We start from the raw sequence: 27,962 nt of genomic DNA, 5'->3' as shown, positions 1-27,962 counted from the left end.
CTCACTATAGATAAGAGGTAGTTAATAGCAGTGGTTTAATATAAATTCTTACAAAAATTTTAAATTTGGAAAGGTCTAGAAATTGAGTTTCTGTGATGGGAAAAGATCAGTATTATTTTACTTTAGCTATGGAATACTTCAATTTTAGCATATGGAACACTTGTGCTTTTCAGGGGTACATTTTAAGAACCATTAATATAAACAAATGACAAATTAGTGTACATATTTGTCCTCCATTATGATATTCATTTGATGTTAGAATTCTGGAAATGGAGAATTAAGTCACGAGGAAGTCATTATAAGCCTTCTCTACTCCAGATTTGGTGGATTTCACATATATAAGATGGATATTTCTATCATTCTTAAGCAGTCTGCATAAAGGTGTTCACAATCCTTTTGGTAAGTTTTTGCCAGTTTGTAGCAATCTTTTATTTTAAGATAACCAGAATTTTCCTTGGTATGGTTTTTACATTAGTTGTATACCTCTTGATTTTCTAAGTTCACATGCTTTGATTTTTTTATAGTGAATTGTAGAATTTGGTTGTAGAAGTTAGGACATTCTCAAGCTTCTTCTGATCATAAAAATTTTCCTGAACAATTAAAAATTAATAACCATTCCATAGTATTGAATACAAGTAAATGACAGTATCCCATATATGTATTGAATATTTCTTATAATAACCATGATTAATACATGCATTGGCTTGAGAGTTAAAAGGCACTTCACAAACATTATTTCATTTAATTTAAATAAAGGAAAAAGTAAAAGTGCTGGATAAATAGATAGGTAGATGCTATGTCAGTATAACTACATCGTAAACCATCCTATTTGTTTTTCATATTAGCATGATGGGCCTGATACACGTTGTTTGCCTCCAATTATTTCTCTGTCTTATTCATATCTTGTTGATATCTTGTATTTAGGAATATTATTATTATTATTTTAGACATGATACTGTACAGTAGGAACCCTTTCCTATTTCAGTATTTTGGGACAAATGGAATATCTATAAGTAGGTTTTCCAACATGAGTGAAAAACTATATAGTAATCCACATGACAACTTCATCCTTAGAAAAATTTTGTAATGGTGGTAATGGTGTTTTATGAGACATAATTCATAGTTTTTCTGACTGTGTACAAAAGTCTAGTTTTAGTTTAAATGATTTCATGTATAGAAAAATGTTGGGGAAAAACCTATATTATTTTTTACAAATATTGATTTAAAAAAATAAGTTATTAGTGTGTCTGTGTGTTTCAAAATTTGTGTATGAATTGCTCTGATGCCACATCCGTTCTGCTCTTTGCTGTGTGCCATTAACCTAAATTTGATCAAGTCCAGTGCCTGGGTGGTGGCGTGTTCTTAGTGCTTGCTTGTGATTATTTTATGCCCATAAGTCTTTTGACAGTTTTCATCCCAGGTGAAGAAAGATCATAAATCTCCTTTCCGTATTCTTCATGTTGTATGTCAGTGCTTGAATTGTACCAAGATAGAAGTCACATGAAAATGTTTTATCTGCATTTTTCACCCAAACAAGGATGATTAAAATATACTTAGTGTGTTTAATATAAATTACTTAATGTTTTTTATGTCAGTATATATCAGTTAAAGAAAATTAATCAGAGGTTTCCCTTGAGGATACTAGTTTCATTTTTAGAGAAGATTTTTTTTCTTGTGAGGAAGACTGGCCGTGGGCTAACATCCATGCCCATCTTCCTCTACTTTATATGGGATGCTGCCACAGCATGGCTTGATAAGCAGTGAGTTGGTGCCCACCCGGAATCCGAACCTGCGAACCCCGGGCCGCCGAAGTGGAGCGCGCGAACTTAACCACTGCACCACCAGGCCAGCCCCTAGAGAAAATTTTTGTAATACTTCAGAAAAGCAATATTTGTACTAGAAGGATCAAATGAGAGTTGATAAATAATATGCATTTAGATGACATTCAGAGCAACCTGTGCATCGCTTTAAAAGAAATAAACTTCTGCTAATGACATTATAATAACATCTGCATTTGCATTCACATATGGCATATAATATATGGATTTTCTACTGAGTGTGAATCAAACATACTTGGCCTTTTCACCCATTTCTTGGTTAATTTTAAATACTTCTGCTGATATGCTAATTTTAAGTATTTTGCTAATGAACATAAACACATAGAGCATACTCTAATAGATTGTTTCACTGATGCATGGTGTAACTTTCAGAAAACTTTTCCCAGTGATATTTACTATTTTATATTTAATGTTAATGAGTGGGAATGAAACATATGTTAAAATACTGTTAAGCCAGCAAAACAAAAAAAAACTTTAACTGAACGAAATAAGGCAGTACAGACTTCTGCGTTTCCCTTTAGGTAGGACTGTCTAAATCATGTTAACAACAGGGCATCAGTATGGCAAATGGCTGAGAAACAATGAATTTGTATGCCATTTTAAAATTCTTTCCTGGAAAAGTACACACGTAGTTCAAATCTGAAATCACTAGAAGTTCATTTTAAGAAAACAAACTGCTGTTTTATGCTCAGGATCCATGCCTGTCTCTCTGGCCTGAGTAAATTAGGCTTACACTTAGCGAGCCTTTAAATAAAATGCAATAGTAATTTTCTATATCACTGTATTAATATGTTAAAAAGTTTGATGAGTGATATTTTGGCAGATTGTCTAAGGGGAGGACTTTTTTTTGCAGTTGGAATGGTTTCAGAAAATTTGGTATACTATTACTGTAGCAAAACTTGGTAAATATTGAAATACAGCACAGAATCTAGATTACAAGTGAAATTTAAACTATGGCTTCTATGCAGTCATTAATGCTATGTCAGTCTTTAAAAAGAAAGAAAGTAGGGGCCAGCCTGGTAGCATAGTGGTTAAATTCACGTGCTCCACTTCGGTGGCCTGGGGCTCGCGGTGTCGGATCCCAGGCGCGGACCTACACACCGCTCATCAAGCCATGCTGTGGCAGCATCCCACATACAAAACAGAGGAAGATGGGCACAGATGTTAGCTCAGCGACAATCTTCCTCAAGCAAAAAGAGGAGGATTGGTAGCAGCTGTTAGCCGAGGGCCAGTCTTCCTCACACAAAAAAAATGCAAGCATAACCAGTTATCAAAACTCGGCTTTAACTCTGATAAGTTTATTGTTGTGTTTTTGTAAATTGTAATGTTCGATCCAGATTTCAATCTGTCACATAAATATTTGTATATAATACTTATAAACATGTCAGAATAATTTTATTTCTTTGTGTTTAGTTTTATATTGGGTTACTATTGAAGAGAAAGCATGAGAAACAAATACTATTATGTTCATGTTTTTAGTTAAAGATGGATCTGTCTTGTCAAAGTTCTTTTTTCTTACTTTTTGCTATTTTACTATGCCATTAATTGGTCTGATACTTAGATCAATAATACTCTGGACATTTGCAACAAAATAATGAAAAATATTGTTACTTTTTTAAGTTTGAGAGGATATTAAAATACATATATTCAAAGGACTGGGGAAGTATGATTATAGAAATTGGTTCAAATAGGTACAAGTTTCTGCACTCCAGGGCTTAATAAGTGAAATTGAAATTCAATTTTTGTCAACCTATAGATTTTGTTTATTTTAGAGACAGTTCTTCACGTGATTCTGAATTTCTTTAATTTATGTTATTTATAAGTTTGTACAGACCTCTGGCTCTTTAGAAGTTAATGTGGTTTTCACTTTCCTGATTTGAATTTTACGTGTTTAATATGAGCTTTGCATTGTGGAAAGGTAAAAGTGCATATTGATTTTCTACTCCTTTTCTTATGGTATAAGAGGTGCATACACCTATATCAATAGCCTATCAAGCGCTGAATAATTCTCTCTTATAACTATAAAATGTTTCTGTGATTATGAGAAAACATTTGTATAATACTTCTGTGGAAGCGTTTTCTGTTTGACTTTTATAAAGTTCTTCTGTGGCAGATATGGAGTTATTTCCATTTACTCATTGGGAAACTGAGATACATAATGTTTACCTTCATTTTTACTCACAGAATTCCATCACTAACCCACAGTAGAGTCTAGGCATCTTACTTCTAGTTCTGTAGTTGGTTTATTATATATCATTTCCTGATACCACATTAACTACATTAGTTTCCTTTATTAACCTTTATTTGTGATGTTTCTCAAGGAATGGAAAAACAGTCTTCTTTTCCCTCTTCCCCCAAATCATGAAAAGTATAGACTTATGATGTGTTATTTAAGTAGATTTTAAGGTTTTAAAGGAAAATATTTATATTTATTCCTTTAAACCTCCTGCCTTCTTGTACCCAGGACAATAGTGTACTTGTACTGGGTGATAAGTATTCTAATATTTGTTAAATTTATGCATTATTAAATGAATGGACAGATTAAAAATTGGACATTATTTGAGAGTATAGAATAGGTTAAGCAGAACAAAATTTGTAGAATGGAACATAAATTCAGCGTCCAACTGGATGGGTTTCAGTGCCCTAGACTTGATCATGTTCATGTGTCATTTGAGTTGAATTTTCATATCATCTTCTAGGCCATACCTAATTTTTATTGGGCTGCTATGTTTAACACTTTTCAGCAAAAGCTTAAAATAAGGACACTAGAAAATATAAACTCTAATGTGCCTAATATACAAGGCTTAAAAAGGTGCTCTATAAATGGGTATAAAAAGATAAATAAATATGACCCATTCTCCTATTAGGCTTACTTTCAAGAGTGTTGAAATTTCCTAAGGCTCATAGAAGTTCATAATTAAAGTCAAGATGTGCAGACAGGTATCTTTGCCTTCTCTGTTTTAGAATGAACTGCTTGGTGACATACTCCACGACAGGATGGGTTCAATACCCAATGAGTGATAATGATGATAAAACCTGCAGCCGGGGTAGAAATAAATTCTAGACCATCTACTGCATTATTCCTTACTACTCTACGGTACTGCAGATTTTTGGCTAGTTTTATTCAATATGCTTGCTGGGGACAGAGTGAACTTGAAGAAAAAAGCAGCTGACTGGTAATATTTGAAGAGATCACCAATGGAAATAGAAAAAAAGCAAAGAAAAGGAATCTGAAAACTAATCTCTTTTTGACCAATTAGCGGCAGAAATATCTGAGTTGCTCCTTTTTTCTTATTTCTCATTGTTAGCTGCTTTGATTAGGAAAAGAAAAGAGATTTTCATTTTACCCTTGTCATGCAGGGCAAGAATTCACTGTTTCAAAATGGAACTGACTGCATTTCATTAAGACTGATAACATGACAGCATAATGAAAGCTTGCAGCTATTATCAGCGTCTAGAAATTTTAACCAAGCTATTGCTTTTTGACCAAATGTCCTATTACTTGTCAGCGATCTTGTTTCTAATGATGGTGAACATGATGGGTTGAAAGGGTTTCATTTAAAATTTTTTTGTGTATATATGTATAATTTTTAGAGTTTGCTTACATTGTAAGGCTACCTTTATGGTGGAAAAAGGCAATTAGATAATTTTGTTTCTATTTGTGATGGAGACAATCTAGGAATTATTGTAGGAACTGCCAGCTGATACTTACATGTATATTTTCAACAGTAAATATTTTGCTTTGTTAGTTGTTTACATACTAAAAACAAATTCACATCAGTAAAACAGTGATGAAATGAAGTTATTTCTGATAAGGGGATATGTGGTAAGGCTTCAAGTCCTAGTTCGAGGAATTTTAGTGAATTGCTGTGTTCCAAATGCTTTGCCTTTATACTATCTCCTCCTTCCACACAGACAGACTCTTGCAGGACTGCCGTCTCCCCTTGTCTCTATCTGATATGAGCACACTATGCAAACAGACTGTGTCTAATTTGATTGTCTCTGTATCTTCAGTGCTTAACGGAGTATCTGGTACAAAAGTTGTACCCTAGACATATTTGTGGAGTGAATGAACACTCACACTTTTGCCACCTCAAAATCAGGCATAAAAGTCCAGTTCTTAGACCCATTCATTGCATTCAGTTCCTTTTCTCTGCAAATTTTTTGTACTTTTGTATTTGTTATGTTACATTTCACTCATTTGCATGTTACTCATAAATGAGTTTATGTTTGCTTGATGTTCTATATCTTTATTCTATACGATTCTGAGGTCAGTTACTAATAAATATTTGCTTGTATAGTATAGTACCAAGTAAAATATGAATGTGTTAAGATGGCACCGTCAATAGAGAATGAACTTTGAATTCCCATAATGTGTAATTTGGGGTTTTCTCCCCCATTTGGTTCCCTGTGTGGCCAATGATATACATTATGAGGGAATCTGGCTGGTTCAGAGGTACAGTATTACTCAGCATTATGAGGTGGTCCTGATTCTCATCTTCCTTTTCTACAAAATGAAGCTAACACCTACCAGAAAGTTTGTTTGGGAGTTGAATGGCTAATGTTGAAGGACACCCAGCAAAATGGGCCTTCAGTAAATGTTAGTCCTTCTTCCTATCTCTTCATCTCCTCCTTCCATTGCTAGCCCACGTAATTAATGAATTCCTATGGCCCCATTGGGCACTGGATTTAACCTTTAAGATCCTTGAGTCTTTCTTTTTTAGTAGTGCTATTTTGAGAGACCTGGACACCATCATTGGCTCACCTGTCCTTTTTCTTTTTTCCTCCTTTCAAACTCTGTATATTTTTATCACTGAGTCCTGTGTTCCCCTGGCACTCTGTCCCTGTCGGAGAACTACCTACATTGTTGGGCTGGTCTCCATCTCCAGCCAGACTACAAGCCATGCTTATGTGGTTCACTCTTGAACTTGAACATGTAGTGGTGTCTAGTGTATATAGATTGCACCCTATAAATACATATTGAATGAATGATTGGATTTGCTTGTTTATCTATTTTTATGGCAAAAGGATGATGTGAAGGTAGCATCGTGAAAGCCAGCGAATTCCCTGATCTGGGAGCACAACACCTTCCCAAGCACACACTATATATTAGATGTAAGCAGTAACAGGAATTTTAATATCTGAAGAAAGAAGCTAAGTTTTCTGTCTGTAAAAGCTATTCCTCAGAATCCTATGCCTTGACTTGTTTTTCCTTTGTATAGTTAAAGATATGCCATTTAAACTTTACTTGATCTCTACATATCTTTCTTAATAATGTACCTCTCTTTGCCAAAATTGAGCATAGTTAAAATTATAGGTCATATGCTTTCTATATAATCTGAAAAACTATATCAAGATTTTATTGTATTCCCATTAACCTGGGAGATTAAAGCTTTATGAGTTTAAGGAAGTTAGTTCAAATTTTGGAGAAGTAGCTTTTTTTTTCCTCTCTGATTATAAAGGTTGAACCAGACATTTGAAAATAAACTTAATCCTGAAATGCATGGAAATAACAGAGTGTACTGGGTTTATATTTTAAAAAATATTATTGCACAATTAAAGGAAGGCTACCTTGCCATTGGGTAAATTAGTCATGCAACAGGTTTAAACTGCTGAGAAATAGCGCTATGAGGAAGAAAATAAAATTAATTAAAGTGATAATGTCAGATCAAGAAATATTGATAGATAATAGTGATAATAATAATGTCAAAATAGCTTACTCTTGCCAGGCATAGAGTTAACTTTGTTCAGGTGGCAGCTTTTGTGGTTTGTTTTAGTTTCAGCTTGTCCCAGAAGGTGTTGCTACACTGTGAAGGTGTTAGGCAGTGTAGTCATGGAACAGGAGATAACACCGAAGGCTCATAAAATGTCTTATCGTTTGGGCCTTCCTGGAGAAACCTAGCTTGAATTTCTGAGTGGTCAGCTTGACATTTTAAAGCAGGGAGAAGTTGTGTCATTATTTCTAGAATACTACAGTAGTTAGAGGAAAAAGATTTAAAGTTCATTGCAGTAATTGCTAACAGCTTCCACGGAATGAAGTGCTTTTAGTAAGCATGTGTTGCCTCGAAAAAAGGCAACCTACCAGGAACGTGGACGAGCACTGCGAGCTTCGAGACGAATGTGACACAAATGTAGATTTGGGTATTCCGGTGCCCTTAAAATAATTTCGTTCATTTTGAAGGTGGAAAAGAAGTAAAATGACTTTTCATGGTTCGTATGTTTATGGTCTTCGAGCAAAGAAAGACCCTAGGCTTCTGAAACTACCGTCTTGTATATGTTCAGTAAAGTACAAAACCGGGTGGTGGTTGTCACAGGGAACAAGGTAGCCGGTATCGCTGGGCTTGGCACAATCCACGTGAAGCGCCGAGACAGCCCTACTGTTGCAGCGCTCCCCCTCCCTGGAAACCTGCAATTTGCCTCTTAGTCCCACACGGGGAGGAGACTTGCAGACAGCCGTAAGCCATACGTAATGGCAGGGTTCACGGCCTGAGAAGGACAAAGCAGAAAAAAGGAAAATTCAAGAGAGTCTTCATAACGTTATTTGAGTCAAGGACTTTATGCTTTTTGTAAAGGTTGTAGCACTATTTTCTTTTCTTTTTTTAAGTTTTGAGTATGTTGTGTTTGTTTTGCTTTTTTTCCCTCCTGGATGCCAGCCAATATTAAACAGAAGGAAACACATGAAGATGGCACATTAATCACTTTGCGCTATCTGCTGCTTAAGTAGCTAACATTTATTGCTTAATAAAGAACATCCTGCACACATACCAACTAGGTTTCCAGTATATATACTATGTACATTCACATTTAAACAGGCTCTTACCTATGACCTTCAACAGTACATTAGGACAGAGATTTAGGAATGCTGTTTTTAAGCCCGAGGTTTAAATATACGATCTAAAAGTTAGATCTTTATCTGAATGCCAAACCTGGGAGCAGATTTTGTGTCAAGAAATGTATTTATTTTTTAATGCGTCCCGATTTTTTTCAGCTTTATTGAAATATAATTGATAAATAAAATTCTAAGATATTTAAAGTATACATTGTGATAATTTGATATACATATACATTGTGAAAGAATTCCTCCCATTCCTGTCCATCACCTCACATATTGATCTTTTTTTTGTGCGAGAACATTTAAGTTCTACAGTCTTAGCAAATTTCAGTTATACAATACAGTGTTATCAACTATAGTCACCATGTTATGCATTAGATCCTCAGAGAAAGTTTGTACGCTTTTACCAACCTCTCCATATTTTCCCCACCCTCCAGCCCCTGGCAACACACTTTTCTACTCTCTATGATTTTGACTTTATTTAGATTCCACGTGTAAGAGATTCTACGCAGTATTTGTCTTTCTCTATTGGGCTCATTTCACTTAGCATAATGCCCTCAAGGTCCATCCGTGTTGTCACAAATATAGGATTTCCTTCTTTCTCATGGCTGAATAATATTCCATTATATATATATAGCACATCTTCTTTATCCGTTCATCTGTTGACAGACACCTCAGGTTGTTTCTATATCTTAGCTACTGTGCAAGAAAAAGAAATAAAAGACATCCAAATCAGAAAGGAAGAAATAAAATTGTCTCTATTTGCCAGGTGACGTGATATTATATAGAAAACCCTAAAGACTTTACCAAAAGACTGTCGGAACTAATCAACAAATTCAGTAAAGTTGCAGGGTACAAGATCAATATACAACAGTCAATTGCATTTCTATATACCTACAGTGAACTATCAGAAAGAGAAATTGAGAAAATAATTTCATTTATGATTGTATCAAAAAGAATAAAATACTTAGGAATAAATTTAACCAGGGAGTTGAAAGACCTATACACTGAAAACTTTAAGACATTGATGAAAGAAATTGAAGACGACACAAGTAAATGGAAAGATATTCTATTTTCATGGATTGGAAGAATTAATATTGTTAAAATGTCCATATTACCCAAAGCATTCTACAGATTCAATGTAAATCCCTATTGGAATTCCAATGGCATCTTTCACAGAGATAGAGAAGACAATCCTAAAATTTGTCTGGAACCACAAAAGACCCCAAATAGCCAAAGCAGTCTTGGAGATGGAAAAGCAAAGCTGGAGGCGTCACACTTCCTGATTTCAAACCATCTTACAGAGCTTTGGTGATCAAAAGAGTATGCCACTGGCATAAAAATAAACACACAGATGAATAGAACAAAATAGAGAACCAGAAATAAACCCGTGCATGTATGGTCAATTAATCTACAACAGAGGAGCCAAGAATACACATGGGGAAAGGACAATCTCTTCAATAAATGGTACTGGGAAAACTGGATAGCCACATGCAAGAGAATGAAACTGAACCCCTAACTTACACCAGTCACAAAAATCAACTCAAAATGGATTAAAGACTTAAATTTAAGACCTGAAACTGTAAAACTCCTGGAAGACAATATAGGCTGTAAGCTCTTTGACATTGGTCTTGGCAATGATTTTTTTATATAAAGAAATTTATATTGAGATATTAAGTAGCTAATAATAATTATTACTGATTACACGAGTTATTTGTTACATAACATTTCAATCGTAGTCTGCTTGTATCCTGGAATTATGTATGCCACAGATTGAAGGGACCTCAAAAGTCTTGGTCTCAGGCAGGTAGGTTTTCAGTTATTTTATCTGCACAAATTAGCATTATCTCCATTTCACAGATAAGGAAGCAAAATCTTTTCAATTATAAGTGACAGAGATGGGATATCAGCACTAAGTCATGAGTTAATGTAAGGAGAAATAAAAGCCAGTTCGTATAAATTTTAGTCTACTTATGATCTGACTAGAAAACATCAAGTATTTTTAAAAGAAGTATTTTTACATGAATAAGGATCTCTTTTACATCTGATAAATAGAACAACTTACCTTTACAAGCTTTAAAAGAGAGCTATTTGTGTGCCTTTTAACTATATGAGACATGTCTGTCTGTCGCTTTCTGTGATACATAGAACCATGTCATCATTTTAAGTATGTTTCATATACTTTAGATATGAGCTTTAGAAAGCTCCCTAAAGGATGTTCTAGAAATGGAGACAGACAACTCACTGAATAATGAAAACTTCAGTTCACAGATAATGACATGCTTAAAGTAACTGCTCACAATTCAGAAGACACTATCTTTTTGAAATAGTGATCTTATGAGAGTATTTCTTGATTATTTATGCTCTACGTTTTGTACTGAGATTTTATAGTAGCAGCATATTCTGGGGAGAGGGCTTATGAGTCATTGTATTTTTCATCACAATATTTTACTGTGCATATATAAAAGCTCATATATATAAAAGCAAAGAAAGATATAGGTATGCATATATATATATACATACATATATGCATAAATTTCACAAGTACCGTGAAAGCAGGGACTGTATCCGTCCCCTTCACTGCTGCATTGTGCTACCTGGTACACAGCCGGTGCTCAGTCAGTAATTTCGAACGGATGAATGGGTGAATTCTAAGGAGTTCCCTCCTCCGTATTGTGGTTGTTGAAACAGTCTGCTAATAAGTTGACGGCACTTGTCTCTGAAATTACGGTCTACAAGCATTCTCTTATGTCTTACTCTATTGTAAACTCTTTGATTTTAGAATATGTTCTCTTTATGTTTCTCATTGAGTGTGTGCATTCCAGAAAAAATGGTATCACTCAAAATCAAGTACATGCCTTTTTCCTCTCTTCGTGCTTGTCCCCAATCTTGAGTGCCATCTATCTTCTCTCTTTATTATATAAAGCATATCTAACCTGTGAGTACTATCTTACTTCATGAAGCCTTCTATACCATCCCTGTACTTCCCTGTGGTAAACATACCCCTACCGTTACATTTGTTTGATGTCCTCCATTTTATGGTATGCTTTCAGATGGTAGATCTATTAATAAGAAGTAAAATTTACAGGGGCCTGCCCAGTGGTGTAGTGGTTAAGTTTGCACGCTCCACTTTGGCGGCCTGGGGTTCGCAGCTTTGGATCCTGGGCACGGACCTACACAGGCATCCCACATATAAAGTAGAGGAAGATGGGCACAGATGTTAGCCCAGGGCCAATCTTCCTCAGCAAAAAGAGGAGGATTGGCAACAGGTGTTAGCTCAGGGCTACTCTCTCTCACCAAAAAAAAAAAAAAAAAGTAAAATTTCTAAGGGTGTTGTATATACAATGATATTTAATACTCAGAACAGCCCTAGGAGGCGAGTATTATCATTATCTTGATTTCATAGATGAGAAAAATGAGACTTAGAGAGGTTTCTTAAGGTCATGTGGCTAATAAATGAAAGAACCTGGGTTTAAACCCCAGGGCACTGAATCTAGATCCCATACTCTTAACCATGGGCTGTAAACACCTGCTCTGAAGCACTGCATGCTTTCCCAGTCTTAGGATTTTTGTTTGGAGGATATTATCCCCACTTTACACACTAGGAAACAGGGAAATATTAAGTGCCTTCTTAACATTCACACATGTGAAGAACTTAAACACAGGTATTCTAATCCAGCGTTTTATTTGCCTAGTACCTCCTACGTTGCTTTGTAATTATTTTTTTACCTTTTAACATATGTACTCTCTATGACTATCCAAAGTGTGTATTTATTAGGGGTAGGAAACTAGGTGTGAGCACTGGAAAAAAACATTGCTGCTGCTACATTGTGGAAAATAGATATCTGGCACTGATCTGTTAAAATTTGCTGGATGATTGTCCAGATTCATTTTCCTTAATCACCATTACGGGTTTTCTCTTCTTTGTTACTACTTGATATGTTTTATTGGTTTTGCATTCTTAACTGACCAACCCTGCATCTGAAGGCCAAATGTTGACTCTGTTTATTTCACACAATAGTGAAGTGTTTATGGAAAAACACCAGGCAAAGAGCTTCTGTAGGCTGATGTCAGGATGTATGTTCCAGATTTGGGCAGCTGAGGGTATTTGAACCCGGAGGACGGAAAGCTGTGAGGTGCCTCTGTCACTTCAGTTCAGAGACTCGGGAAAGCTCAAGTGCGTCTCATGGGTTTGGTTCTTCCCTCTGTCACTGTTGCCCCGTAATAGAAACCCTGCTCCATTTCTTATCTTTCTCTTTAGCATGCTGGCGGCACTGCCTTCTGACCTGGTTTAAGCGTCCTTAGTGACCTCGAGCAATCCAGTGTGCGGCACTTCGGGTATATGCCCACCCGGCTGGATTTTATAGTAATGATTTTACTTCTTACAGAAGTTTGGTTAAAAATTTTGCACTCCCCTTATTCAAGAGGTAATTTCACAATGTAATTTGCTTCACAAACCTCCCACAGTTCTGTTAAGCAGGGGGTTGCCAAACACCAGTTCAAAGTAGATTGCTCTTATATGAAATAAAATCCATGCTCAGAAAATCTGGCAGTGTAAGCTGGTCTTCTTCCAAAACAGACTCTCAGACAAATTTATCTTTACTCAAAGCTGGCAAACAACTACACCTGTATTAGACATGCAGTAAAAACATGTCAGATGGCATACATTGACTCAAAGTTATTCTTCTTTAACGTACTGGCATCCTTTTTTTCTTTACTGCTAACTAGTAACTGCTTTGCTTTTGGTGACATAGGGGAATTAGCAAGAATTTGGTCATCAGTTCTGGGTTCCAGTCTCAGATCTGGCTCTGAATAGATGTGCGACTTGGACATGTTACTTCACCCGTTCTGAGCTGTAGTTTTCTCATCTGTAAAATGAGGATAATAGTATGTGCTTCACAGAGAGGCTGTTGTGATTAAATCAGGTGACACATCTAATGCACCTAAAGTCTTTCCTGTCATACAGTGGTCCTTTAATTGATATTGTGTTGATGTTGATGATGTTTGTGTTTAAAACCTAATTCTGTATTGTTATGTTTACTTGTCACCTGTGGTTAATTTATGCATGGTCTCTATAACTTGAAAAGAGAAGTATAATAGGTAAATCAACAACAACAGTTCAACAAACACATATTGGGTGCCTGGTGTAGATAAGGTCAGATGGTTTTACAACCGTGAATAAAGACAGCATATCCTTTCAAGGACAAGCCATTCAAGGACTCACTATAGGGAGTGGAGAGTTAAGGCTAATGAAGTCACTGTAATATGTCTTTGTGCTCAGGAAACACTTCATGAAAAAAGGCAGCCGATAAGTGAGCCTTGAATGGTATGCTAATATTAATAGAAGTAGGGAAGGATTCCAGAAAATAATAATAGGAGCCAGGAAAAGAAAAGTAAGTAGAGATATATAGGATGAGTTCCAGGAAGAATGACTGAAAAAAGACTGGGAAAGGAATGAATAATTAAGGGGCTAATAGGACTTATGGCCAAGGGATAGGGTGGGTTGTGCTGTGGTGTCCTTAAATTCCACACCAGTACCTTCATCTTTAATTTGTAGACAGCAGGCAGTATTGAAGATGTCTAGAGGAGTAATATGAGCTCTACTTTAGGAAGATTAATCTAACAACTGAATATAGCGTGATTTGGGGGAGTGGAGTGTGGCAAAAGAATGAAGAAAAGAGACCAGTTAGAAAGCTCTTGAAATTGTTCCAGGTGAGAAGACACAAGGAATCTTACAGAAGTTCTGTGTTGCCCGCGAAAGTGCGAAAAAGGAATTTGATATGCAAGACATGGCAGATATTGGATCTTTAGGACTTGGCAAGTGAAATCATTCATTTAAAGAATGGATAAAGGGATAAACTGTTGTTTGCATGTGGCATTTCTATTTAAACTAGGCTTATTTTCTCCAGTTGTACGTTTCTCATGAAGTAATCATCTGCCAAAAAATAGAAACTTCATCCTTGGGCTACAATGGTGCCACTGTGCCGGTCAATAAAGGTGTGTGGTTTGATGATGGGCATGCTAGGTAGAGTTTCCTGCACTGTGGGAGACCATTGGGGAGTCAGATGTCTTGCCCTCTCTGTTTTACTTTCTTGTTCAAGGAGGTAGAGGGGACACTCTTTTGTATTTATTTTGTTGTGAAGATCTCTTTAAATGTAAATGAAAACCTACCCCAGCTGCTCATAGGTATGATTTATCTCTATAACAATAATTAACACAAGACTGTGAAGCTTGACCACAGAGGAAGTCCTAAAATGCCATCCTCCATGACTGTTGGTTTAGAGATTACAATTGATAATATTGACATTCCTCAGTGGCTGTCTTTACCTACCACTGATAAGTCAGAGCATGACAAGGAATCTAGAAGAAGTGGGGGCAGGGAGTGGATTGACTATTGAGATTCTTCAGGAGCTACTTATACTACCTGGACCTGCACCTTTCTTAAGACCACAGCAAATTTGAAACTTAGGAGGTAGTTGTTTTGAGTGAACATATGCGTCCCAGACTTGATAGAAAGTATTAATTTGATAGTTTAGTGTATGGAAACTTAAAGTATGTTTACTTTATACGACCACTGTGGACTTGAATTCCTGGCACCCTCTCCAACTGATGGACATAGTTTTATAGCATCTGAGAGATCTATTTGCCCATGACTGATATTTGTCCTATATATAATACTAACATTAATTACTTGTTTAATTGGTGAGCAGTATCATGTCATAGAAAGATGGCTAGGCTAAAAGGCAGAAGATCTTGAGTTGATTAAGAGTCTCACATTTACTAACCTGTATCCTTGGGAAAGTCACTTTACAACTATACTTCCATTTGTTTATCTGTCACTGCCCTACCTACAGTTCACTGTTGTTTTGAGTATCAAATGACAGAGTATGTATTTTTTAAATCATAAAGAATTATAATAATAGAGTTGTTATTTTTCTATTATTATTAAAAGGATCCTAAATCCTTAGTGTAAAGAGACTATTTTATCTAGCCTACTGTTTTTAGGATCAGCAAGTATTATTTTTCCCCTATTTCAGATGATGCAAGGGGCTAAGTCAAAATAAACAAATTTCCCAAGGTCCCACAACTAGTTTAGTGGTAGGAGAGGTGAAGACCCTGGTTTCCTGCCTTCAGGTGCAAGGTAACTTTCTACAGTGCTATTGTTAGAACAATAATAGTATTTCAGAAATCAGCACTGTCTTGATCTAGTTCCTCTAGTGGGTTTAAGAAAGACGTAATCTATCTTGGAGAGAGAAGAGAGTGGGGAGGAAAAGAAAATGAGATGATGTGATGTACAGACTTAGAATGCTCCCCACAAATGGCTCAGCTGCACTTCAGTGACACTGCTGTCTGGACTTGTCCAACCATTTGTAAACGAATACTTGAAGGATGTTGTGAGGGAGCTGTTTTGTAAGACTTACCCATTTATTGATTCACGGTTAAAAGACACAAAGTTTTTATATTGTGTGAAATTTTGTTGAGGAAATTTTTAAAAACTAACTGCACATATCTTAAAATAATTTTTGTTGTGATGATTTTACCTTAATTGTTTAGCCTGTTGGTAAGTTCCTAGTAAATAACTATTCCTTACATTGGAGTTTTTGAAAGCAGTTTGTTTTTCTAACACATTATTTAAACAGCTGCTGGGCTGTTAACATGGATTTAATCATGTTTGGTGTTTCTGTTTCGAAAGCTTAAATGAGAGAAAGTTATATTAGCTCAGAAGCAACTTCAACAGATTATTAGGTAGACATATTGATTTAATTAGTGTGTAGAACACCATTTCAAGTATTTGGTGTAGACCAGTAGAAATTGATGCTTGTAAGTAATAACACCCCTTAAGTGTCCTCTTGTATTCTCACACAAGAGAAACCAAGCATATAAAAGTCCACTTACACATCATACCTGAAAGATTTTTTTTTCCAATTAAGTAAGTAAAGAATAATATTTTAGCTATCTTTTATTCAGCACTGTGAAACAAGTATTTCTTTAACTCTCATAGTATTTTCTTCCTTTAAAAATTGAAAAATATAATTTGGAAACTAAAGAGAAATAAATCGCTAATTTGATAGTAATTAAGCTAGAAAGCCTATTTTATATTCCGTAAGATCAATAAATATTGTATCCTTTCAAATAGAGCAAATAAATCATAATCCCTTTGCATTATTTTCCTGGGTAGGAAATTTGAATAATCTGTTCGTGGATTAGTAGAATCAAGTGATACTAACAATAAAGTTTTAAGTTGTGGAAAGTTTACTTTAGATATTAAAATATTTTAATAATGATGTTTTAGGTTCTGATTACTATGGATTTCCAAAACTTGACATTTAAAAATTATCTGTGAAAACCAAATTTCTAAGCGTGAGACTAGAATTTATTCCTTCAATTTGATAACTCAGAAGTAACTGAATATATTTCACCATGCATATAAAAAATGATCTTTCCCCCCAAATTTTAAGAATTGAAAACTTCATTATCTGAAGACATCAATTGCCAGACATTGCAAAATCGTATGCTGTCTTGCATAGGTGGATGAATTGGTGAAGGTACAGAGTAAAAAATAGTAAATATCCAACTCCTAAGGAAAAACCTCTTTACATTTATGTACTATTGAGGTCAGTAAATTTATTATGTAACCAAATTGTATATGTTAATAAAATATTTCCTGTACTTTCGCTCATGAACTCTTTCATGACCTGTTTCTGAGTATATACTATTGTGTTAATATGGGTTTCTTATTTAAGTTAATAATATTCTTCAGTTTTTAGTCTTAAATGTTCATAATCATTTTTAGCAGAGTATTAGGCAAACAGTGAATACTTAATAAGTATTTGCTCGGTCAGTGATTTTTAAAGAGAATTCAGTTTTGGTTCTTGTTTCTTATTGGTTGAGCTGGATAAGTTCTACAAGTGTGAGGTAATAACATTGGACATTTTATTTTTCATTTCATTTTTAAATGGTATATATTTGGATTTTGAGCTGTCTTTTTTTTTTTTTTTTTGGTGAGGAAGATCGGCCCTGAGCTGACATCCATTGCCAATCTTCGTCTTTTTTCTGAGGAAGATTGGCTCTGAGCTAACATCTGTGCCCATCTTCCTCTATTTTGCATATGTGATGCCGCCACAGCATGGCTTGATGAGTGGTGCATGGGTCTGCTCCCGGGATCCAAACCTGTGAACCCCACATGCAAACCCCAGGCCACCGAAGCAGAGCACACAAACTTAACCACTATGCCACCGGGTCAGCCCTTTGAACTGTCTTTCTAAAAAATTTTCAAAGTATAATAGTGATAAAGAAAATTTTCATTATGACATAGACTGAATTAAAATAATTTATTTTTAACAGCTTCCCAGAATAACAATTTGTCTCCATTTGATTTTCTACTTTATTTTTTAACAGTGAGATATGTCTCTTTACCTATGTACATACCTTTATTCGGTTATCCCTTTATTTATTTTTTTTTTTTAAAGATTTTATTTATTTTATTTTTTACCCCCAAAGCCCCAGTAGATAGTTGTATGTCATAGCTGCACATCCTTCTAGTTGCTGTATGTGGGACTCAGCCTCAGGATGGACGGAGAAGTGGTGCCTCGATGCACACCCGGGATCCGAACCCGGGCAACCAGCATCGCAGCGCGCGCACTTAACCACCAAGCCACGGGGCCGGCCCCGGTTATCCCTTTATTTAATACCATGTTAGTGAAGTAAAGGCAAGTCTAGTGTAACTTTATCCATTCACTATTGTGTATCTTGAAACAATGATGATTAGGAAGCTTTTGGGTGTAGAGAGAACAGTATGGTTACCGAAGAAACTTTTATAATTGAAAATTGTTTGGCCTGGGAGTCACTTATAATAAGAGCTCCTGGGTAAATCTCTTTACTTCTCGACATTGGTATCATCATTTGTAAATGGAGGTGATGAAAGTGCTCAACTGTATATGGAGGTATTTTTATAGCATCTCTAAGCTATATTCAGATGTTCAAGAATAGTATTTTTAGAACATAAAGGAGAGGGGGAAAAACTTTAATTCATAAACGTGTTTTAATTATGAAGCAATTTTTTGCATAAACAGATATGTAGAACTTTTTATCCTGAAATATGTTCAAAGCTTTTTCTATGTAAAATTGATCATAAAAACCTTTTCTATTAACTATTATCCTTTCTATGTGTTCATAAACCTACAAGTCTACTAAAAAAATCAATATAACAGTTAACTTCTTGATCATTAAAACTGTAAAATTTGACTTCTCCTTTGTTTTAAAATGTAAACCATATCATCTCCTTTATGTTAAGAAAAAAAGATTCCTATATTAAAATCTTGATTTTGTTCATTGAAATATTCAAATATTTGTATAAATATCTATATACTGTAGTTATTTGTGACTACAATATTGAATAACAAAGAAGAAATTGATCAATTAATTAAAATCTTATTTCACACCCCCTTTTCATTGCTAATAAATAATTTGTTCTGGTGAAATGATTTTATTAAGTTGTTATTGCTTGTCTATATATAGTAATGTGTGTAAATTCCCATAGATATGCCTGAATTCTACATTTTTCATTTCATATCAAGGAAACAAGCTTGAAAAATAATTTTTAGTGTTGAGATTTATAATAACAAGATTGCATTTCACTCACACTAAGAGGTTCTTCATTTTCATAGAAATTAGCCCATTTATGAGAATTCTTGTTATAAAATTGTACAAGAAATACCACATAATGAAGAATGAAAATTTAATTTCAAAGATTTGATAACTAATGTATTATGAATATCATAATACATATATATAACTATTATAATAGTTATAATAGTTTTATATATTATAGCTACAAATAATCATAATACAACTCTTTTGTTAATATATATGGTAATTTAGAGTATACTTAAGTTTATCAAACACTTGAATTTAGTCATTAATGAATTAAAATAGTAGGTGCTCTACATTAATTAGAAACATCTTAAATAGTAAAAATAAATCATGGGAGAATTTCTTTTATATTCTTTGAGTAGGGAAATTTTTATCTATTTAACAGTTAAAATTCAAAGACTACTTTGTTTAATTAATTGCTTTTTATCCTAGAATTTCAATCTAATTTTAGTGAGATGGGTTAAAAGTTAATTAGGATAGGATTTTGTTTGTATGTAGGCCACCATATATGTGCAAACTTTAATCTCTGATATGTATATATTAAAATGTGTTGCATTTTGTTGATTTACTATGTCAGTATAGCAATAGGCTGTACATTCATACATGGTAAACATATAATCCCCTAGAGTATAATATTGTTAGAGGAAAGATTACTGTAGTTTACCATTTCTTCTATATTTCAATTCTGGCAAATATATACTTTTTTTTGGATATTCATTTCAAGTATATTCTTCTATGGATAGAAAGTTCTAACTATAATGTTTGGTAATTTTTAAAATGACATTTTTATCCATGTTTGATATTTTGTTTTGATGTCCATATTATAATATTCTCACTAGGGAAAGGATGATAATTTAATGCAACATCTAGTCATATTCTTCATAATTCTGTGCTATTTTGAAATTTAAGAGGCCCATAGTATTCTTTTAGATATACATTTCTTCAGTTCCTGAAATGGAATGCCTGTAGACTTTACGCTCATTAAATGTAGCTTATCAGATGTTGACTAGTTCAGTAATATAAATTATGGCATTACTGTGAAGTTTGTAATCTTTAGTACATCAATTAAAGTAAATGTATGGGACAGTTTGCTCTCAGGTTGGCATTTGAAGTCATGCTACATAAAGTCATACTTTTCATTTGTTTTCTTCTTAATTCTCTCTTTAAATGACAATTATGAATGAAATATAGGATTGTATAGGGTAACAAATAGTGTTTTACATTGATAAGAAAAATCTTCCTTCCCAGAAAAAATATCATGGAAGAATTTATTGGAGTATGGAAAAACCTATTGAAGCAAGATACAGAATCCAGAAGCTGTAATTGAAAACTTTAAAATTCAAAATGTAAAATTAGCATGCACGCCAAAAAATACCCTTGAGTAAAAAGATAAACCAAAATATTTGCAAAACATATCAGAGACATGGCTAAGTTCCTTAGTATATAAAGGATTTAAATTCTGTGGGAAAAGACTGACAACCTAGAAAAATAGGCAAAGAACTTTGATAGATAGTTCTCAAGAAAAAAAAAAATGCAGATTAAAAACTATTGTGAAATACCAATTTTTATCTATCAGATTGACAGTTCTGTGTGGTATTGTATAATAATGTCTGTAATAGCAATAAACAAGAAATAATCTTAAATTTCTGTTGATGGAGCCTGGATGAATAAATTGTAATACCTGCGTAAAATCTATTTTATAAATGTATTAAAAATAACAGTGTGTTGAGGTCAGCTCCGTGGCGTAGTGGTTAAGTTCACACGCTCCACTTTGGCAGCCCGGGGGTCACAGGTTCAGATCCCAGGCACGGACCCACGCACCGCTTATCAAACCATGCTGTGGCAGGCATCCACATATAAAGTAGAGGAAGATGGGCAAGGATGTTAGCCCAGAGCCAATCTTCCTCAGCAAAAAGAGGAGGATTGGCAACAGATGTCAGCTCAGGGCTAATCTTCCTCACCAGAAAAATCCCACAAAAACAGAACAAAAAAGAGCAGTGTAGGTTTCTGTGTACTAGTATGGAAGATATTAAACAAATATTGTTAAATGAAGAAAGCAAAGTTAAGGTCTGGTGAAATGTACGATCCAGTTTGTGTAAAAAGAGAGACTATACACACACACACACACACACACACACACACTCACACACATATACACACACAGTTGGATAATGGTTGCTTTTGAGACTGGAACTGAAGGAAAGTAAACTTTTGATAGAAAAGGACTTAATTTTCATTTTTTATGCTTTATGTTGATTAATTTTTCTTTACTATGTTCAAGGATTCTTTAAACATATAAAATAACTTTAAAGAAAGAAAATTCTTAATTAAGTAAAACACCTCAGTGAATACTGCCTGAAATACCTCCTATATGCCACAAATTTCTTCATCATGTTGGAGATTTTAAGATGGATACAATATTGTCCTTACTCTTCTGAAAAACCAGTAAATCTGTACTGATTTGTAAATAGGGCAAAACTCAATGTAGTAGATATTCTATTAGAGATGGGGCCAGGAAAGCTATATATCCCTTTGTAGATCTCAGAGTAGTTTACATACTTTAAGTTAACTGAACTTCACAAAAACCTTACAGAATAAATAGAGCACAGTATGTCCAGAGAAAAATAATAGCTAAGCTTGTTTTCTATATTTATGCATTTAATGCTTATATCAGCCCTAGGAAGTAGGTACCATTATCATCCCCATTTTGTCGAAGACATGGAGAACTTACGTAATGTGCAGAAGGTGATGCTGCTTGTACTGAGTGCCATTTATAGTATTCAAATCGAAGCAGTCTGGTTACAGGATCCTCACTCTCGATAGCTACACTATTGTGCTCAAACTTTATTCTGCAATCTGAATTCATCTCTACTTTGCACGTGAAAGCCATAAGATTCAGAGGGTCAATAATTAGTTCAAGATTATACTGCTAGTAAATGCCAAAGCCATACTAGAGCCATGTCCTCCTGACTAAATGCGGTGATCTCCTCTGTACGCCACACTGCCTCTAGTTCATAGGGGAGCTCCAGGAGGGAGCAGGGGGGCAGCCATATTGATAGCACCGCCTATCCTAAGTACTAATGACAAATCAGAATGTGTGGTTTCTCTAAGAAAACAATTGCAGTAAAAAGAACTTACTTCCTTTTTATGAAAATATTTCCTCTATTCAAGTAATACCCAATAATCTGTTTTGCTCAGTAACTTTGATATGATTTCTTGAGAAATTTTCAAGATCATTGGATAAAAAACTGGTATTCATTTAAAGTTTGCTTCTGCCTTGTGAAAAGACTCTGTCAGCAATCCAGAATGAGGGCTGTGCTAACAAAATTCCAACTTTTCTGTGGGATGATCCAAAAACAGCAAACAGAAGGCATTAAATTTCTCAGCAGTCACAAGTGCTTGCTTGCATGCTATGCCATTGCTGTCATTCACTGATTTTTGGTGTGCAAAGATTAAAGCTGGAATACTTTGATTTGCAGACTAATGTGTTCCACAGAGAACTTTTTTCATATAGAAAAAACATCAGAGTAGCTTAAGTGCATTTGAGGGTTGTGCCCTCTGCCCTACATTTATACAGCTCTTACCTGAATATATGTGTTTAGTCTGATTTTAAGATATTTGCCTTGACAGTGTGCCTTCATGTGTCTAAGACATTTGCTGTATAAGATTCTGAGTTGTTTCTCTTGCTCAGTTCAGAAGCAGGTTGACACAAGTACTCTGATGTCAAACAGAGAATATGAAGTGTGTGTGTGTATATATATATATATACACACACACACTTATATATAAAATCATTGTTAAATTGAAAGGAAGCATGGCTCCGTGGGTTAAGTGATATCTAATCTTGTCTCTTCCATAATCCAATCGCAGTCTCAGTAGCCTTAGTGACAAACTCAAAAGCCAACACCAGAATTATTTAAAAACGTGCTTAAAAAGTATATAACCGAGTTAAAGAAATAAATATGTGCATAAATAAACTGTTCTTCTGTTTACCTAAAGCTTTCCTGAAACATCTTCACTTACATGCCAAAGCTTCGCTAAAATATCACAGAGCACAGTATATATGAACATTGCATTGATGTTGGACTGTGTTCTACTTAAGATAGCATTTCCAACCATGTTAATAGAATGGCAGTGGGTGGGAAAGCGACCTAGGTGACAACACATAACATGCAGTTGAAATGTCTTCTCGTCCTCTTTTTAAATTACAGCAAATTCAGTAAAGCTAGAAATGCAGAGTGATGAAGAGTGTGACAGGAAACCCCTGAGCCGCGAAGACGAGATCAGGGGCCATGATGAAGGTAGCAGCCTAGAAGAGCCCCTAATTGAGAGCAGCGAGGTGGCTGACAACAGGAAAGTCCAGGAGCTTCCAGGCGAGGGAGGAATCCGGCTTCCGAATGGTAAACTGAAATGTGACGTCTGTGGCATGGTTTGCATTGGGCCCAATGTGCTTATGGTACATAAAAGGAGTCACACTGGTAAGCAGCTGAAAGAATGACCTGATGACTGCCTGTGACCTCTGGTGTTGATATTACCTGACATCTATTCTTTTTCCTTTTTGTTCAGGGGTGGCAATGGTGAAGCTACCTTTTCAGAATTCTTCTAGTGTTGAATTGCTGAAAAGCAGAGAGTAGCCTGGGTCTTGACTTCCAGCCTTCAGATCTGAATAGCATATCAGAAAAGAAGTTTTGGGATTCAGTTTCCACAGTTCTTAATATAGCAATAATATGATAAAGGTTCAAAAGGTAGAGGAGAATTTCATTGTGTAACTTAATCTTTTTGTATTTCTATACATAGTTTACCATACCTGTGGGCAGGTAATGGAGTTTGCTAGCTAAGAGGTTATACCATAAAATGGCACTCATGCATTTATATAGAGGTGGATCATTTTCACCTTATCTAGTTAACTTCTTGGAATACAATTTCCAATCAATCTTTGCCTACCATGGGTCTCTATGGTAGGCAGGTTTTACTTACTTTTCCTAGTTCAAGGATGTTACCATCTTCTATAATTTTTGTTTATAACTCCTGCAAGGAGATATGTAGGGTGGAATATAACACAGGGTGGTGGATGTGCAGGTAGGAATGTGTAATCATGGAATAGGGTGAGGAGAGAGACCTCAGATTAATTTAATACGTACTTTTAGACATTTGAGTAATGTAAAACAATGATCAAATGAGAAGGCCTTAGTTAAATCTCTTCAAATCCTTTTGCAAAATAAAAATTTCTTTTTAAAAAACAGCTGAGATTGTGGTAAGATAGGAGGATCATTCACTCTTAAAAAGAAGTTTCAAGTTCATATGAAAATTGATTTAAAGGTAATGATAGCTTTTACGATGATGCAAAGTAGTAATATATAGCAAAATATTAATAACTAATACTCAGAGTTTTAAAATATGACCCTCTTTTGGAAGAGGAATAAATCACAATAAAAAAACTGATTTAAAAGGTTGACTTGTAGATAATCAATTTAATATGCAGATACTGAAAACATGAGAGAGAAAAGGTACCTTGAAGTCTTTTTAGTGCAGACCTGTCTCTTACACATGAAGAAACTGAAGCCCCAAACAGTCAAGTGATTTGTCCATCATCCCTTATGTAGTTGAGGGCATTGTGGGGCTAGGACCCAGGTTTCCTGATGCCTGGAGTGGTTTTGTTCAAATATGCTATGCTTGCTATATCAATATACCGACATTTTATGATGAGATATTACTATAAGGCTAATACTTTAAAAATTGCAGTGAGATGTTCCACTTTCCGATCAGCATTATCTTAATCAAAATCACCAGCTTTAGAGCCTACACCCTTATTCCAACCATATACTCAGTTACATTTTTACTTTTTGTTTTGAATTTCCTTTTTAAGTGGCATCATATTTTTAAAATATATTACTAGCGGAAATTTTTTTTCTTTAATTTTTAAAAACGTCTCATGGAAAAGTTAAAAGATAAGCTGGGTATCATATAGGATAAGGAAAAAAAAGGAAAAGACTAAAATAATGAGTCTACTTTTCTTCTATGCCCTTGAAGTGATTCTAACTGTAGTTCTAAAAGAAGAGTTCTACAAAATTATAATTTGTTCCATATCTCAGAGTGATTATGTTGAGGAAGACAACACTCATTCAAATGTCTAACTTCTCTCATCTAGCAATATACAAACTAAACAAAATTATTGAATTGCATATAGTGTTCATTTTAAGGCTGAAAAGTATGCTAAAAACATTTTTTGGAAGACTTTCAGTAATGGTCTGAGCTAAGAAAATTCAAAGAACCTGAATGTGCTCTCTTAAAAATTTAGGTTAATCAATGTTTCAGTGTATCTGCAGTGATTTTCATGAGGTTGGTTTGAAAACACAATAATAATTACCTACTGTACTGTCCATTTGATATTGACTGGTATAGTGGAGCTGAGTTATTTTGATTCTGAAAATCATCTAATTGACCTGGAAAATGTTTCTAAATAGTTATACAGATTTCCACAAGTCCTATGAATATGGGATTCACTCAACCAGTAAAGGCAAGGAGAATGGACTGAACAACCGTTTAAAGTACCCTTGCAACTCTATGAACTTTTATTGTTAATAAATGTTTATTGGAGTATTGCAAAAATTATTTCACTTTCCTCAGATCTGGAAGGTTTGTGCTCAAGTTAATAGCCATTCATAGAGAGGTTTGGGATACCTGCCACACATTGTTGACCTTAAAATTGTTATCTATCTTTAAATTAGCTATTTTTATGTGTATTTCTGAGGACCCAGTTTATACCTCTGAGTGGGTCATGACATTTTCATCTCCATTTTAGTACTATAATAATAGAAAATCTATTTGTGTTTCTTTAATTTAAAGCAGACTGAAACAATGTAGTCAGAATGTAGTTGTTAACCAAATCTTTTCTCCTTGATACCATGAACTACTGTCTTCATTGTAGAACTCCCCCCTCTCACCAGTTATTTATAGCTAGTATAAAAGGCAATGTCTTAACTCCTTATGAAGCCTTTGAGAAACATATGCTTGTGTGTTTTTGGCTCATAGAATATCTAATATAAAATTGATATTGAGAAAAAGATACACAACCACCCAATTCCTTAAAATGATGTGGAGTATCTGATCTAATTCACTTCTTCTTCTTTCTCTTTCATACTCTACTAAAGTGCCAATTCCCGTGTCTTACTAAGGGGTTGGTGTTATGTCTTTGGTATTGTTGCTTTAGTAGGTAATCAGGTAATATTGCCATCGGGCACTCTAGGCACTCTTCACTGGGAATGTGGGGAGAATAAAGAAGTAGAGGCAGTAAGTCAACTCATGCGTAAACGTGAATTGATGCAAACATTACAAATATAGAATATTCTTAATTTTGCCCCTTTTTGGGGTAGAGTAGTCCCATCTTTGTAACTTCAGGTTTTCAGCACAGTATTTTGTACACTAAAGCTTTGTGGAGCCATTCTCTTGCTCCAAGGCCCACTCTACTGGTGCTTTGGGATTTTTCGTATTTGTAGATGGTCTTCCATCCAACACAGGAACACTCTCCATCTTTGATTCACCAAAGCAAATTGATGCCTGTATGCTTGCATTTTAATGGAATATTTAAACACATATCTAGAAATATGTGTTTATGAAAGTATATAAAATATTGAAATATAATTTACTCCATAATAAGAATAATAGATAACTTCATCCAGTGAATAACTAAAAATGGTCCTTGAATAGATTAGTAGATTGATTAAAAAAAAAATTGAGAATGGAAATGAAGGATAGCATGATTACATCTTAATTGTTCTCCTGGATTCAGAGTTGTTAATCCAGACTTTGTGTCCACCCATGGGAGCATTAGTTATCACAAATACAGTAGCCTACTTTGATTTTTTGAATTGGATTACTTTATAGTGTCACTAATGTATTGAGTAAATTTGTGGGGTTTTCCTGAAATCTGCTTTTATTTATATGTGAAGAAGAACATGGTTAATATTTTTTTTCAGATAAGCTCTAAACTGACTCGAAAAGGACCAATTGATTGAATCTGTTTATTGAAGAAAAAACAAATTATTAAAAAAAGAAATAACTGAGATGTGTTGTTTCAAGTTAAGTAGAAAATATAGGTAGTTAACTGAACCTTTTACGTAATTGTCGGATCATTTTACACATTTCTGTAATGCCTAGGCCAGGAATACCTGAAAAACTTGGATAAAAGGATTACTCACATTTTACAGGGGTGACTTTTTAAAAAAAATTAGTCAATCCACTTAATTTTGATTTGTTATTAAACAGATTTGGATATGAATTCTGTTTGGATTGTTCCTGGAGTATGAACTCTGTTTTCTTCCTTGTCTCCAACAGTAGTGTTATTGAAGGTTTTCACTGTAATTCCAACTAAATTTAGTTTGAAGCACACACAAAAAACAGAGGATTGTTGAAATAATTATTTTAATCAAGACATTAAGAGTAGTTAAGCGTATTTCAACCCAAAATGAGTAAAGCCATAGGATTAGTATCCGAGAATTAAAAAAAAAAAGCTATTACATATTAATTTATTACTTGCCTGGGAAACCCTATATAGAGAGATTTCAAAAGTAAAATTAAATATTTGGAGTGAAAAGTATAATTTACATTTGCTATTTTCCTACTGTCTAAAAAAGTTAATT

General features: G+C 34.6%; 1 protein-coding gene across 8 annotated transcripts in view; it reads left to right on the top strand.

Moving 5' to 3' along the window:
- Positions 1–27,962, top strand: part of IKZF2 (IKAROS family zinc finger 2) — a 155,408-nt gene that overhangs the window by 74,787 nt on the left and 52,659 nt on the right. For 7 of the 8 annotated variants that reach the window (XM_058532933.1, XM_058532930.1, XM_058532932.1 and 4 more), the window contains one exon: positions 23,535–23,801. In XM_058532933.1, coding sequence (XP_058388916.1) covers positions 23,535–23,801 — 267 coding nt within the window. The remainder of the gene's footprint in view (positions 1–23,534; positions 23,802–27,962) is intronic. The other variant, XM_058532935.1, reaches the window with a different exon arrangement.

The sequence above is a fragment of the Diceros bicornis genome, chromosome 37, assembly GCF_020826845.1.
Source record: "Diceros bicornis minor isolate mBicDic1 chromosome 37, mDicBic1.mat.cur, whole genome shotgun sequence".
NCBI lineage: Eukaryota > Metazoa > Chordata > Mammalia > Perissodactyla > Rhinocerotidae > Diceros > Diceros bicornis.
The sequence above is the reverse complement of the archived record's forward strand: the minus strand, read 5'-3'. Positions and strand labels throughout refer to the sequence as shown.